At 42.9% G+C, this 14,625-nt stretch overlaps 1 protein-coding gene across 3 annotated transcripts in view; it reads left to right on the forward strand.

The window, feature by feature from the left end:
- Positions 1-14,625, forward strand: part of SLC6A1 (solute carrier family 6 member 1) — a 317,457-nt gene that overhangs the window by 287,832 nt on the left and 15,000 nt on the right. For all 3 annotated transcript variants that reach the window (XM_063940752.1, XM_063940754.1, XM_063940753.1), the window contains exons 13-14: positions 7,179-7,279; positions 7,847-8,014. In XM_063940752.1, coding sequence (XP_063796822.1) covers positions 7,179-7,279; positions 7,847-8,014 — 269 coding nt within the window. The remainder of the gene's footprint in view (positions 1-7,178; positions 7,280-7,846; positions 8,015-14,625) is intronic.

The following is a 14,625-nucleotide window of genomic DNA, read 5'->3' on the forward strand; positions in this document are numbered from 1 at the left end:
TACTGAAATGTAGTTTTGATGAAAATATCCCCATAAGTGCATACAGTAAACAGTACAACCTGATTCAGTTGTCTCTGTCTGGGCCTCCTCCTCTTTCTAGACAGCAGCTCAGTAGACTATGAGCCTAATTCAGACCTGATCGGTGCTCTGCGTTTTCGCAAAGCAGCCGATCAGGTCTGAACTGCGCATGCGTTGGTGCCGGAGTGCGCCGGCACATGCCAGACAGCCAAACGGCCGTCTCAGCCCTGCAATTGCCTCTTCCTGATTGACAGGCAGAGGCGTTCGCTGGGCGGGAGGGGGCGGGACGGTGGCATTTGGCCGCCGTTTTAGGGGCACGGTCCGGGCAACGAAGGCATGCCCGGACCATGCGGGGGGTGGGCCGCGGCGGCTGCATTATGTCACACGCAGCCACTGCGACCCTCACAGCAACAAGTAGCTCCATGCCAGTGCGCAAGAGCTGCGCTGGTAGGGAGCTACTCTTCAAGTACAAAAGCATCACGGCTGTGCAATGCTTTTGTACTTGTGCGGGGGGGTTGGGCCTGACATGCGGGGCGGACTAGCCCTGTGCTGGGCGTCCCCTGGCATGTCTGTGTGACTGATCGTAGATGTGCTAAATTTAGTACATCTATGATCAGGTCTGAATTAGGCCCTATGAGCACTAGGGTCACTGGGAGACCCAAGCTCTGTGCCCGAGTCTTGTGTGCATGCACTCGTCTCCAGGAAAATGACGCATCAGCCATTTTGCTTGTGATTTTCCTACTGCACATGCACAAAACAGTGGGAAAATGTCAGCCACACCATTTTCCCTGTGATTTGTGCAGCCCTGTTGCTGCCAATGTGGGACTCCGGAGGGTAAGTATTCAAGAAATGGGTGAAGGGTGTGCGGTGTGGTCCCCCCTGGACCAGGGGCTCTTGTGCACCGTACACTCTGCACCCATTATAGATATGCCAGTGCATCAGACCCATGGTTGGTTCAGTTTCTCTATCTGTTTATGGCTTACTGTGTGAGTGGCTGTGATTCTTTGATTGCAGCACTCCCTTTCAGTGATATGCATGGAACATGCCTGGGTCAGCTGGGCGGCTTCCATATTACCTTCCAGAAGTACCCACTAAAATTCTCAGACCCTGCGTCCGATTCTGTGCTGCATCTCAAGACTTGTGCACTGTGACTTGGGCACATGTACAGGTAGTAAAACATTAATCAACTGTGCACCTATCGACGCTGAATCAGGCCTATAAGTTCAGCCCCCAATACCTCCCAACTGTATAGCAATGTCCATGGATATATGTGTGTGTATATAATATATATATATACACTGCTCAAAAAAATAAAGGGAACACTTAAACAACACAATGTAACTCCAAGTCAATCACACTTCTGTGAAATCAAACTGTCCACTTAGGAAGCAACACTGATTGACAATCAATTTCACATGCTGTTGTGCAAATGAAATAGACAACAGGTGGAAATTATAGGCAATTAGCAAGACACCCCCAATAAAGGAGTTGTTCTGCAGGTGGTGACCACAGACCACTTCTCAGCTCCTATGCTTTCTGGCTGATGTTTTGGTCACTTTTGAAAGCTGTCGGTGCTTTCACTCTAGTGGTAGCATGAGACGGAGTCTACAACCCACACAAGTGGCTCAGGTAGTGCAGCTCATCCAGGATGGCACATCAATGCGAGCTGTGGCAAGAAGGTTTGCTGTGTCTGTCAGTGTAGTGTCCAGAGCATGGAGGCGCTACCAGGAGACAGGCCAGTACATCAGGAGATGTGGAGGAGGGCAACAACGCAGCAGCAGGACCGCTAGCTCCGCCTTTGTGCAAGGAGGAACAGGAGGAGCACTGCCAGAGCCCAGCAAAATGACCTCCAGCAAGCCACATATGTGCATGTGTCTACTCAAACGATCAGAAACAGACTCCATGAGGGTGGTATGAGGGGCTGACGTCCACAGGTGGAGGTTGTGCTTACAGCCCAACACCGTGCAGGACGTTTGGCATTTGCCAGAGAATACCAAGACTGGCAAATTTGCCACTGGCGCCCTGTGCTCTTCACAGATGAAAGCAGGTTCTTACTGAGCACATGTGACAGACGTGACAGAGTCTGGAGACGCCAAGGAGAACTTTCTACTGCCTGCAACATCCTCCAGCATGACTGGTTTGGCAGTGGGTCAGTAATGGTGTGGGGTGGCATTTCTTTGGGGAGCCGCACAGCCTTCCATGTGCTCGCCAGAGGTAGCCTGACTGCCATTAGGTACCGAGATAAGATCCTCAGACCCCTTGTGAGACCATATGCTGGTGCGGTTGGCCCTGGGTTCCTCCTAATGCAAGACAATGCTAGACCTCATATGGCTGGAGTGTGTCAGCAGTTCCTGCAAGACGAAGGCATTGATGCTATGGACTGGTCCGCCCGTTCCACAGACCTGAATCCAATTGAGCACATCTGGGACATCATGTCTCGCTCCATCCACCAATGCCACATTGCACCACAGACTGTGCAGGAGTTGGCGGATGCTTTAGTCCAGGTCTGGGAGGAGATCCCTCAGGAGACCATCTGCCACCTCATCAGGAGCATGCCCAGGCGTTGTAGGGAGGTCATACAGGCACGTGGAGGCCACACACATTACTGAGCCTCATTTTGACTTGTTTTAAGGACATTACATCAAAGTTGGATCAGCCTGTACTGTGTTTTTCCACTTTAATTTTGAGGGTGACTCCAAATACAGACCTCCATGGGTTAATAAATTTGATTTCCATTGATAATTTTTGTGTGATTTTGTTGTCAGCACATTCAACTATGTAAAGAATAAAGTATTTAATAAGAATATTTCATTCATTCAGATCTAGGATGTGTTATTTTAGTGTTCCCTTTATTTTTTTGAGCAGTATATATATATATATATATATATATATATATATATATATATATATATATATTGTGTACTGGAAAGATATCAGCGCCACGGATGCAGTATCTTATATGTTAACACTAGAATGGAAACCCTGCAAGTAGTGTGCAAAAATCTGCTTAATGTGTTGGCACTCCCTTTAGTATATCAGGGTGTCAGCTCGTTACCTCAAATAGATGATATAGGTATTGGTACCGTTACCTATGGAAGTGGTTATGTGGACAAAGGATGAGGCGGTAGAGAGCGACCAAAGGTGCCGAATAAATGCTAAAAGCAGAGTGGTGATATAAAAAATGTATACAAATTTATTGCAGTGGGACGCACTATACAAAACTGGTTATAAAAACATACAAGCTCATATAAAAACCTATTCATGTGACCCATATAAAAAATATAATTAAAAAGATTTATAAAATTTAAAAAAGAAAAGAAAGGAGCATGGTGACATAAAACTATATGTATTACTTAAAAAACTTTGAAGTATCACTTTAGCACAGAGGGTAAAAAATACTTAAAAAGTTTAAAAAGCACAAAAAGAAATAAAGGCGTTCAAAAGGATATAAAAGAGGAATCGAATAGCTTAACTTGTGGTGAGGTTAGACCAAAGAGTAGCACCCAACGCGTTTCGTCCTATCTGGACTTCATCATATATATATATATATATATAAACATTTAACTTCCCCCTTAAAACTAAAACCTGAAACCAGGCAATAGCCATGAATCATTTGCTAGTAACACATTGCAGGTGGGACAGCGGGACAGTCTAAAAAAAACCTCCCACGAAAAATCAGGATAGTTGGGAGGTATGGATACGGTATAATCCATATTGTCCATTTGGGCATTATCGTTCACACAACGCAAGCCACACATCGGTAATGATGTCAACCCCCTTTATATATAAATGCGAAAGCCCTCACTCACTCACTCACTCACTCACTCACTAATTCTTTTCCCGATATATTAGGAAGCTGAAAGTCAACATAGGTATTCTGCAGGTGGAAAATATGAAGACTACATAATTAGAATTTGAATAAACCATCCCTAAGGGGATGAAAAGGGGGTTGACATCATTACCGATGCATGGCTTGCATTGTGTGAATGATAATGCCCAAATGGACAATATGGATTATACCTCCATTGTGTAGAATTTCATAAACTACAGAAATGGTACTGCCACCTTTTACCGTATCCATACCTCCCAACTGTCCCGATTTCGCGGGACAGTCCTGTTTTTTTGGGACTATCCCGCTGGGGGGGGGGGGGGGGGGGCAGATGGGAGGCTCCTGCACTTGCTTAGCAGAGCAGCGGTGAATAGATGCTGTGCGCATGCGCACAGCATCTATTCACTGGAGACAGAGGGAGAGAGGGCATGCCAGCAGCTCACAGAGCGCAGGCCATATCCCCTCAGTGACAGTAAATGGGGGCGTGGCTCACGATTGCGGCACTGCCCCGAGACCATGCCACCTTTCGTATAGACCATGTCCCATTTTCGGGGGTCACGCTTTGCTATTTCGAAATGTTGGGAGGTATGCCGTATCTGCTACAGGTGCTCCTCGGGTAACGCCAAGAACCATGGATCAATATTTACTTACATTAAGACGACTCAAATACTCATTTATATTTACAACTGTGAAAATCAGAAACTCCTGTGCGAAGAATGGGTAGAACAGCTAGTATATATATAAAATCACATTGGAATGCGGTGACAATTGAGTGAACTCTGTCTCCTAGCAATCGCACCTGTGTCAGAATAATGTCTCAAGCGAGAGCGAGGGGGCAGAGAGACAGAGAGTGATCATAGAGGACAGGAGAAGGAAAATGAAAGAGAAACTGGGGTGGTGAAGGGGAGAGAAAGAGGGGTTCCAGAGAGAGACAGAGAAGGAGAATGGTGCAGGGAAAGAGAGCGACGGGGCAAAGATAGAAAGAAAAATGAACACTTAAAAGCCAGGCAACGACGGGCATACAGTAAATAAAATGAATAGTTAGTAAAATTATATTTTGCAGTGATTTTGAGTTCTTCCATTCTAGTACTTAAGCTGCTTGATATCTGATGGAGATTGAGGAGTGCAGCAAGGTTTAGGTGCTGTAGGCATCCGTTATTTAAAAACAACATAGATTTCCATTGGGTAGCAGTGTAGCTATGTAGCTGAGATTGTGTAGGAGAAAGGATTGTGTAGGTAGCAGGTGTCACTATAGTGAAAGGAGGCAATGCCGTGTAGATGTCCCCATTGTGTATATAGTCTGTGTAGTATTGTGTAGGGTGGCAGTAGTACTGTGTAGATTACAGCACATTGTAAATATCCATATTGGGTTTGAATTGCAATGGATAATGTAAAGCACAGTCATGTTATGGTTGGGGACATGCCTGATATTTCTTTTGTAAGATACTCCCAACATCCCTCCCTTACAAATAACTACGTACCAGTGGTGGCCAGTACTTGTTTACATTGGAGATGAGACATACCTCTCAGTGCTCCTAATACTCAGGTAGTGGCACAGTCTCTAGAATCGGGGTTGTCCTACTCAAAATTGTGATTGTAATGTACTATCTATGGTCACTATCTATGTACTTTCTATAGTCACTATCTATGTTGTAGTGTGGATACAGTATGTACTGTAGTATAATGTGGGTGCTTATATCAGTGTCGGACTGGGGTATGAAGGGCCCACTGGGGGAATGCAGTGGTAAGGGCCCATGTTTAGAGGCTTAGCTAACCATTGGCGAATACATAATATACAGTAAGTAAATACTGCTAGTGCATGCATGATAATGTACCAAATTGATAACAGCAATGCACTGTAGGAATTACACCATAGTCCTGTGCAGTATAATGTAACATACGTATAATATATAGTTCAAGTGCACAATCTGGAACCTGATCCCTAAGGAAGGGGTGGGCCCACAAGCAGTGGGGCCCACCGGTGGTTTCCCCTGTTCCCCTGTGGGCCAGTCCGACCCTGGCTTATATGCTGAGGTGTGATAGTATAGGTGCTAGCATAGTACATGTTGTCAGTATTGTGGATGATGATGACAGTGTAGTGTAAGCTGCAGCATTTATTAGGTGCTTTCATTGTGTAGGAACAAAGTATAATGTAGCTTTTAAATGGATCTCATTGTGCATGGTATAATGCAATGCATGTTGTAGTATTGCATGGGATGGATAGCTAACCTAGGTTATAGCACAGTGTAGGTGTCTGCAGTGTTTGGGGCTGCACCCAGGGCTGTTTCTAGCCAATTTGGCTCCAAGTGCGAGATTTAAAAATGCGCCCCCCCCATGACATAAAAAAAATGTGCCCCCCCACACACCTAGATAAAAAAAAACTAGCGCGCACACCCGGAAAGGGGGCGTGGCCTCATCTAAATGGGGGTGGCCTCATTTAAATGGGCATGGCCTCGTCTGAAAAGACTACCTCACAATCCAGTTTTTGACCCTGCTCCAACAGATCACGACCACCACAGGAAAAAAAAATTCTACCATATTAAGCCCCACACAGTAATGCCCCCTGCACCATATTATGCCACACACCGCAATGCCCTTGATACATTAAATCCCCACACTACGGCAGGCAAGAGTCCCCATTTCACACATTACGGCAGGTGTCCCCATTTTACACATTGAGAGAGAGAGAGAGAATACTTACAGAGGCGATTACCGCTCTTCGGCCCGCCTCACCAGTCGCTCCTCGCGCCGGCCTTTCCCTCTTCCTAACTTGGATCCCCCTCTGTACTCCGCTCGGGGGGGGGGGGGGGGAGTTTCGCGGAGTGACGGGGTTGCGTCGTGACGTAACGACGCAACCGCGTCATTCCGTGAAACTCCGCCCCCCGAGTGGGTTACTCGGGGAGAAATAGGAGGGGGAAGCAGGAAGCCACAGTTAGTGCCGCGGCGGGCGCCCAGTGCGGTTGCACTGCTCGCCTGCCCCAAGAAATGGCCCTGGCTGCACCTAATAGGCGGTCTCAGTTTCATCCACAATAGTTTGCATTACTATATAATAAGGACCAATACATTTAAGGACCTTGATAAAGACGCCAAACAAGGAGATCTCTTCTGTAAGAGGACATATGCATGTGGTTTCAAAGGGAATTGGACAAACTGGAGTAATTACTAGAGTACTGACAGTAAAAGCTTTTCTTAATAAAAAAAAAATAGGAACACAATTAAATCCTTTTAAGTTTAGCTCATTTTGAATATTTAAAAAATAAAATAACACAATTTGAACACAAAAACAGAAAATAGTATTTTATCTTGAATACAATATTAATGTCTTTTGCAGGAGTTAACAGGTTCTATGACAACATTGAAGAAATGGTTGGGTACAGGCCATGCCTCTGGTGGAAACTCTGCTGGACTTTCTTTACGCCCGTCGTTGTAGCGGTAATATCTAAAAATATTACTTTATTACTTTATTGAGATAAGCAAGTAGCAATGTCAGGTTGGTTTTGTCTTTTAAAAACAATGCTGCTTTAATCCTAACAGCAAAATCACATACTTCTAATGGCTGCCTCACCCTGCAGGCTAATGCATATACTGTACATGTCTCCTAAAATGACTTAGGCTCATATTTGAATAAAAGGTGCATTAACGTTGACAAATATTAAATGTGAACTCAAGCTCATGAGTAAGACACTGCATCAAATTACTTTTCCGACCCATAAAATTTGATAAAAATAAAACAAAGTTGACTGTTCTCTTACCACGTTGCAATACACTGATTAATGAAATGTCAACAAGCTTCCCTTAGGAAAGAACATTACAGCAGCATCTATTTCTGTCTCTTTTGATGACACAATAACAGCACGTTGCATTCATTTTCTTGATGTTGACTTTGTGACCTTTTCAACACTAATTCATTTCTTACTTGAGCTACTTAACTTAGAAAGTGTTTAGTGGCAAACTAAAGTACTGAGATGTCTGTATTAAATATATGACATTTTATTGCAGGGGGTGTTTCTCTTCAGTGCCGTTCAAATGACTCCACTTACCATGGGAAACTATGTTTTCCCATCTTGGGGACAAGGAGTTGGTTGGTTCATGGCCTTGTCTTCGATGGTGCTGATCCCTGGCTACATGATTTACATGTTCATCTCCCTTAAAGGTTCTTTAAAACAGGTAAGAACCTCTGACCTTTCATGTGCTTGTAAAAATTCAGGATAGCAATACTTACTTAGGGTAAATTTTAGGAAATGGCTATGATGTGCAGTTTTAAGGTAAGAAGATAGCCTGGGAATTACAGTACAAATCTCCACATTATGAGTTATGACAGTAGTCACACAAATGCAAGCTATAGTAGTAGCATTTACCTTTCACTCCAGGCTACTGAAATGCAATGAACTTACAATATTGATTATACTTACAGTAATAGAGGCGCCATTTTGTTGGCTCAAACAATGTATATGAAAATTTAATTTGTTAAAAGATTTTGGTAGAATTTTAATTTAGTGTTTCTTGACCAATCTGATGAAGGTCAATATCTTCAATAATTTTCTCATAATGCACAGAACAATGCAGAAAATGTGTAAAGATTGTCTGCCATAACAATTGACAATGTATGAAGGAGGACAACATGGTGATGTCCGGGGCAGTCAGTCTGAACTGAATTCCCAATATGTTTTCACTTTATAGGTGTGATACTTAGGGGGTCATTCAGATCTGATTGCTGCTGTGCGTTTTTGCACAGTGGGTGATCAGGTACTAACTGCACACGCACATCAGACAGTAACAAAGGGAATTGTGGGTCAGTGACGGGATGGTTAAAAAAATCCAATCAAGGTGATTGACAGGAGGAAGCCATTTGTGGGTGGTAACTGATCATTTACTGGGATTATCTGTACTGGTCAGGAGAAACGGGTGTCAGACTATATAGTGTCTGCAACCTTTCTAAATCTTTTCTTCATGATTTACAGACCAGAACATTTTAACATAATTTTGTAACAAAAATCTCTTTGCACCTTTTTTGCATTTTTCTTTAGGATCGTAGAAGGATAATTATTCTTAACTAATTAATTAATAAACTCATGTTTTAACATAATCTTTTTCAATTTAAGAATCTTCTTCTTTTTCTTTTTCTAAGAGTGCGCCCACACAAGAGCTTTCTTTTTCTCCCACTGCTAGTACTTGTACTCCCTGGCTCTGGGCGCACCACCAAATAAGGACTATTACTTAAAGATGGTATCTCTCTTTTCCTAATAATTGTCCGCCTTTGGTTTTAATAATATCAATAATTGATTATATCCCAGTGCCCAGTCGCCCCCTCTTTTTGTACATTTACTGGGAGTGTTTGGAAAAATGCAGGGATGCCCAAGCATTTTCATGGAGTGTGTCTGATGTCAGCTCCAGCCCTGATCAGCCTTATGTGATCGCACTGTAGGGGTAAGTCTTGGGCTGCACAGAGACTGCACAAAGTGGATTTTTGCAGCTCGGCGTACACATAGGATCGCACACTTGCACGGCAAATATAAACTCCCCCTGGAGGCGGCGACTATCCGAATGCAGGACAGCAAAATTAGCAGCCCAGTGACGATATCTGAATGAACCCCTAAGTCAGATGAAGCTGCGTCTGAATTTGCATTTGGAAGCCACGGGCAGAGAGGTATTAATTAATCTACCTACAGTATTTGTGTATTTATTGGATTTCATGCCTACTGGTGACACTACCCATTGCAGCAGTCATCACCCATATTGGGTAAAAAAGATCTGTCTGAAACAGGCATCCCAACTGCTTCCAAACACCTACTTCTAGAACAGAAGTTGGGCTACACATCCATGACACTCCTATGACACGCCCATTAGATGCAGCCATTCTGTTCATCTTAATACTCGCTGCCTAGAAGCACCCACTTGACATTAGTCTCCTTTTGCTCAAGATCTACTGCAGATGCAACTATTGCTATTTTGGCCGCATTGTGAGGCACATGCTCAATTTTTGTTTTCTGATTAAGATACATGTGCAGTCACCTCAAATTGGGAAATGTATCTGTTTTCTTAAAATGCATCCAACTTGAAATCAGGCCATGGGTTGAATGTAATGATGCCCAAGTTCGGCGGCCATTCGGGACACCGGCTGAACTCGGACATTTTTAAAGAGGCAATCACTTTTAAGGCAAAACCATGCCTTGTAATTGCCCCTTTAAAAATACGTCCGAGCTTGGCCGGCATCCTGTTCGGTCGCTGAACTTGGGCATCATTACATCCGGCCTTAAATGTCACTTTCCTCAGCAGTACCGTGAAATCATAGGGAATCAATAGGCTTCTTTCTCATAAACATTGGTTAAGTCTCAAAATGGCTTCCCCGACTTTATGCAGGTGACCGTTACACTTTAAAAATGCATGTATGTAAAATTATCAATATAAATAAAAATGGTTATATATAGTCTTGCTCTATAGTCACTATAAAATGGGCATGGAGCTTGGGCTTGCTAATATTTTTTTAATAGATTTTACTTGTACAGAAAGTAAGAGCTGCTAAAAATGCATTCCAAGAAAAGAGATGCACCCTAGGATGGCCGTCTTGGGTTGCATCTCATGTTGACAAGCCTTTACTGAACTTTGCGGCATCTACACACCCACTACATCCCCTGTCCCGCTCCCATGACACAGGAAGTCATAGTGTAGTCAATGTGTAGTTTGGGTGGTTATCTAAAAAAATAAATCAAAGCGATAGTTGCAAGCCGAACAACTTATATTATCATAGAGGCTGCTCACTAAATTGCCTTATCTTCATGTTAGAAAGCAAGAAGATTAGTTAATCCTTTTTGTTCCAGTAATCTCAATAAAGGTTAATTAGAAACATGAAACATAGAATTTGATGGCAAATAAGAACCACTTTGCCCATCTAGTTTGCCCCTTTTGTATCCTTTGCATAACCTCAACCCTATTTGAGCCTTAGTTTTCTGTAAGGATATTAATTTGCCTATCCCAAACATGTTCACATTGCTCTACTATCTTAGCTTCTACCAACTATGATAGGAGGCTATTCCACTTATCCACTACCCTTTGTGTGTAGTACTTTTTCCTTAAATTTCCATGAACCTACATACCTCCAGTTTCAGCGCATGTCCTCGTGTACTAATACGTTTCTTAATTTTAAGAATGTTTCCCTTCTGTACCATGTTAATACTTTTGGTATATTTGAAAGCTTCTATCATGTCCCCCCTTTCCCTTCTCTGTTTCAAACTATACATGTTGAGATCTTTTAGTCTTTCTGGGTAGGTTTTGTGATGTAGGCTACGCACCATTTTAGTTGAGCGTCTTTGTACACTCGCTAATGTATTTACATTCTTCTAGAGATATGTTCTCCAGAACTGGACACAGTGGGCCGGATGTAATGAAGTCCAAGTTGGCCGAAGGTGCAGGTTCTCAGTCGAACTTGGAAGTTTTTTTAAAGTGGCAATCATGTATGAGGAAAACTATGCCTTGTAAATGATTGCCACTTTAAAAAACATCTGAGTTTGGCCGGGAACTCCCACCTCTGGCCAACTCAGACTTCATTTGATCTGGCCAAGTATTCCAGATAAGGCCATACCAATGACCTATATAGTGGCAGTATTACTTCTTTTTTCCTGCTACTAATTCCTCTCCCTCTGCAACTAAGCATCTGACTTGCCTTTCTTATTGCTTTGTTGCATTGTTTCCTGCCTTTAAATCACTTGAAAAGAATATCCTAAATCCCATTCCTCCTCAGTAGTTTCCATTATAGAACCCTTTATATTTTAACTTTTGGGTTTTTGAAACACAAGTGCATGATTTTGACTTTTTCAGTGTTAAACTGTAATTGCCACTTTTTTGATCATTCCTCAATTCTACCGAGATCATTATTTATTTGTTTTACCCCTTCTGGAGTATCTACACTGTTACATATCTTTGTGTCATCTGCAAAAAAGCATTTTTCCCATTCCATACCATCTTGAGAAAAAAAAGATGTTGGTGCACAGAACTTTCTTCTTAAATAGGGAGGAATTTATTTAATAATAATAATAATAATAATAATAATAATAAAAATGATATACAGTGCATCTCGAAAGTATTCACAGTGCTTCACTTTTTCCACATTTTGTTTTGTTACAGCCTTATACCAAAATGGAATGAATTAATTTTTTTCCCCTCAAAATTCTACACACAATACCCCATAGTGACAACATGAAAAAAGTTTTTTTGAGATTTTTGCTAATTTATTAAATATAAAAAAACTAAGAAATCACATGTACATAAGTATTCACAGCATTTGCTCAATACTTTGTTGATGCACCTTTTGCAGCAGTTACAGCCTCAAGTATTTTTGAATATGATGCCACAAGCTTGTCACACCTATCTCTGGGTAGTTTCGCCCATTACTCTTTGCAGCACCTCTCAAGCTCCATTAGGTTGGATGGGAAGCGTCTGTGCACAGCCATTTTCAGAACTCTCCAGAGATGTTCAATCGGATTCAAGTCTGGGCTCTGGCTGGGCCACTCAAGGACATTCACAAAGTTATTCTGAAGCCACTCCTATGATATCTTGGCTGTGTGCTTAGGGTCGTTGTCCTGCTGAAAGATGAACCTTCGCCTCAGTCTGAGGTCAAGAGCACTCTGGAGCAGGTTTTAATCCAGGATGTCTCTGTACATTGCTGCATTCATCTTTCCCTCTTTCCTGACTAGTCTCCCAGTTCCTGTTGCTAAAAAAACATCCCTACAGCATGATGCTGCCACCACCTTGCTTCACTGTTGGGATGGTATTGGCCTTGTGATGAGCGGTGCATGGTTTCCTCCAAACATGATGCCTGGCATTCACGCCAAAGAGTTTAATCTTTGTCTCATCAGACCAGAGGATTTTGTTCCTCATGGTCTGAGAGTCCATCAGGTGCATTTTGGCAAACTCCCGGCGGGCTGCCATGTGCTTTCTACTAAGGAGTGGCTTCCGTCTGGCCACTCTACCATACAAGCCTGATTGGTGGATTGCTGCAGAGATGGTTGTCCTTCTGGAAGGTTCTCCTCTCTCCACAGAGGAATGCTGTAGCTCTGACAGAGTGACCATTGGATTCTCGGTCACCTCCCTGACTAGGGCCCTTCTCCCCCGATTGCTCAGTTTAGACGGCTGGCCAGCTCTAGGAAGAGTCCTGGTGGTTCCGAACTTCTTCCATTTACGGATGATGGAGGCCACTGTGCTCATTGGGACCTTCAAAGCAGCAAATATATTTCTGTACCCTGCCCCAGATTTGTGCCTCAAGACAATCCTGTCTCGGAGGTCTACAGACAATTTGATTTCATGCTTGGTTTGTGCTCAGACATGCACTGTTAAGTGTGGGACATTATATAGACAGGTGTGTACCTTTCCAAATCATGTCCAATCAACTGAATTTACCACAGGTGGACTCCAATTAAGCTGTTGGAACATCTCAAGATGATAAGTGGAAACCGGATGCACCTGAGTTTAATTTTGAGCTTCATGGCAAAGGCTGTGAATACTTATGTATATGTGATTTCTTAGATTTTTATTATTAATACATTTTAAAAAAATCTAAAAAAAAACTTTTTTTCACATTGGCGTTATTGGGTATTGTGTGTAGAATTTTGAGGGAAAAAATGATTTTAATGCATTTTGGAATATAGCTGTAACATAACAAAATGTGGAAAAAGTGAAGCGCTGTGAATACTTTCCAGATGCACTGTATATGGGGTTGATCGCTAGCGGCATTTGTTCGCAGCGCAGTGATCAGGCTAAAAAAATGACAATTCTGCGCATGTGGCGCAATTCGCACACGTGACATACGGGCACAACGAACAATGTAGGTTTGCACAGGGTCTAGCGATGCATTTCAGTCGCACTGCTTGCCGCAGAGTGATTGACATGAAGTGGGAGTTTCTGGATGGCAACTGACCGTTTTCAGGGAGTGTGTGGAAAAACGCAGGCGTGCCAGGAAAAACGCAGGTGTGGCTGGGCGATCGCTGGGCGGGTTTGTGACGTCAAATCCGGAACTGAACAGTCTGAAGTGATCGCAAGCACTGAGGAGGTTTTGAGCTACTCTGAAACTACACAAAAAGAATTTGTAGCCGCCATGCGATACAACCATTTGCACATCTGCTAAGCTAAAATACACTCCCAGTGGGCGGCGGCATAGCGTTTGCACGGCTGCTAAAAACTGCTAGCGAGCGATCAACTCAGAATGACCCCCATGTTATCCAGTCTCTAGGTCGACCACACTTAGGTCGACAGTCATTAGGTCAACCACTTTTGGTCGACTTGCATTAGGTCGACATGGTCACTAGGTCGACATGACAAAAGGTTGACATGAGTTTTTCGCAATCTTTTTTTTTTTTTTACTTTTTTATACTTTACAATCCACATGGACACAGTTGGGAATGATAACCTGTGCAGAGCGCAGCGGTATAGTAGTGAGCCCGAAACAAGCCATGCAAGGGGACACAGTGCACTGATTGGGGTTACCGATCACTCTATGAAGAAAATTACACCCAAAAAAATGAAAACACCTCATGTCAACCTTTTGTCATGTCGACCTAATGCTTGTGTCAACCTATTTTGAGTGTCGGCCTAGTCACTGTCAACCAATAGTGGTTGACCTAGACACTGCCGACCTAAGTGTGGTCGACCCTATGAACCCACACCCATATATTTATATATATATATATATATATATATATATATATATATATATATATATATAGTTTGTAATAATGGGAGGCACTCTAGGGGACTAAGTCAACGGAAATAATCACAGAGACAGCGCT

Source organism: Pseudophryne corroboree, chromosome 9 (assembly GCF_028390025.1).
Source record: "Pseudophryne corroboree isolate aPseCor3 chromosome 9, aPseCor3.hap2, whole genome shotgun sequence".
NCBI classification, from domain to species: Eukaryota; Metazoa; Chordata; class Amphibia; order Anura; family Myobatrachidae; genus Pseudophryne; species Pseudophryne corroboree.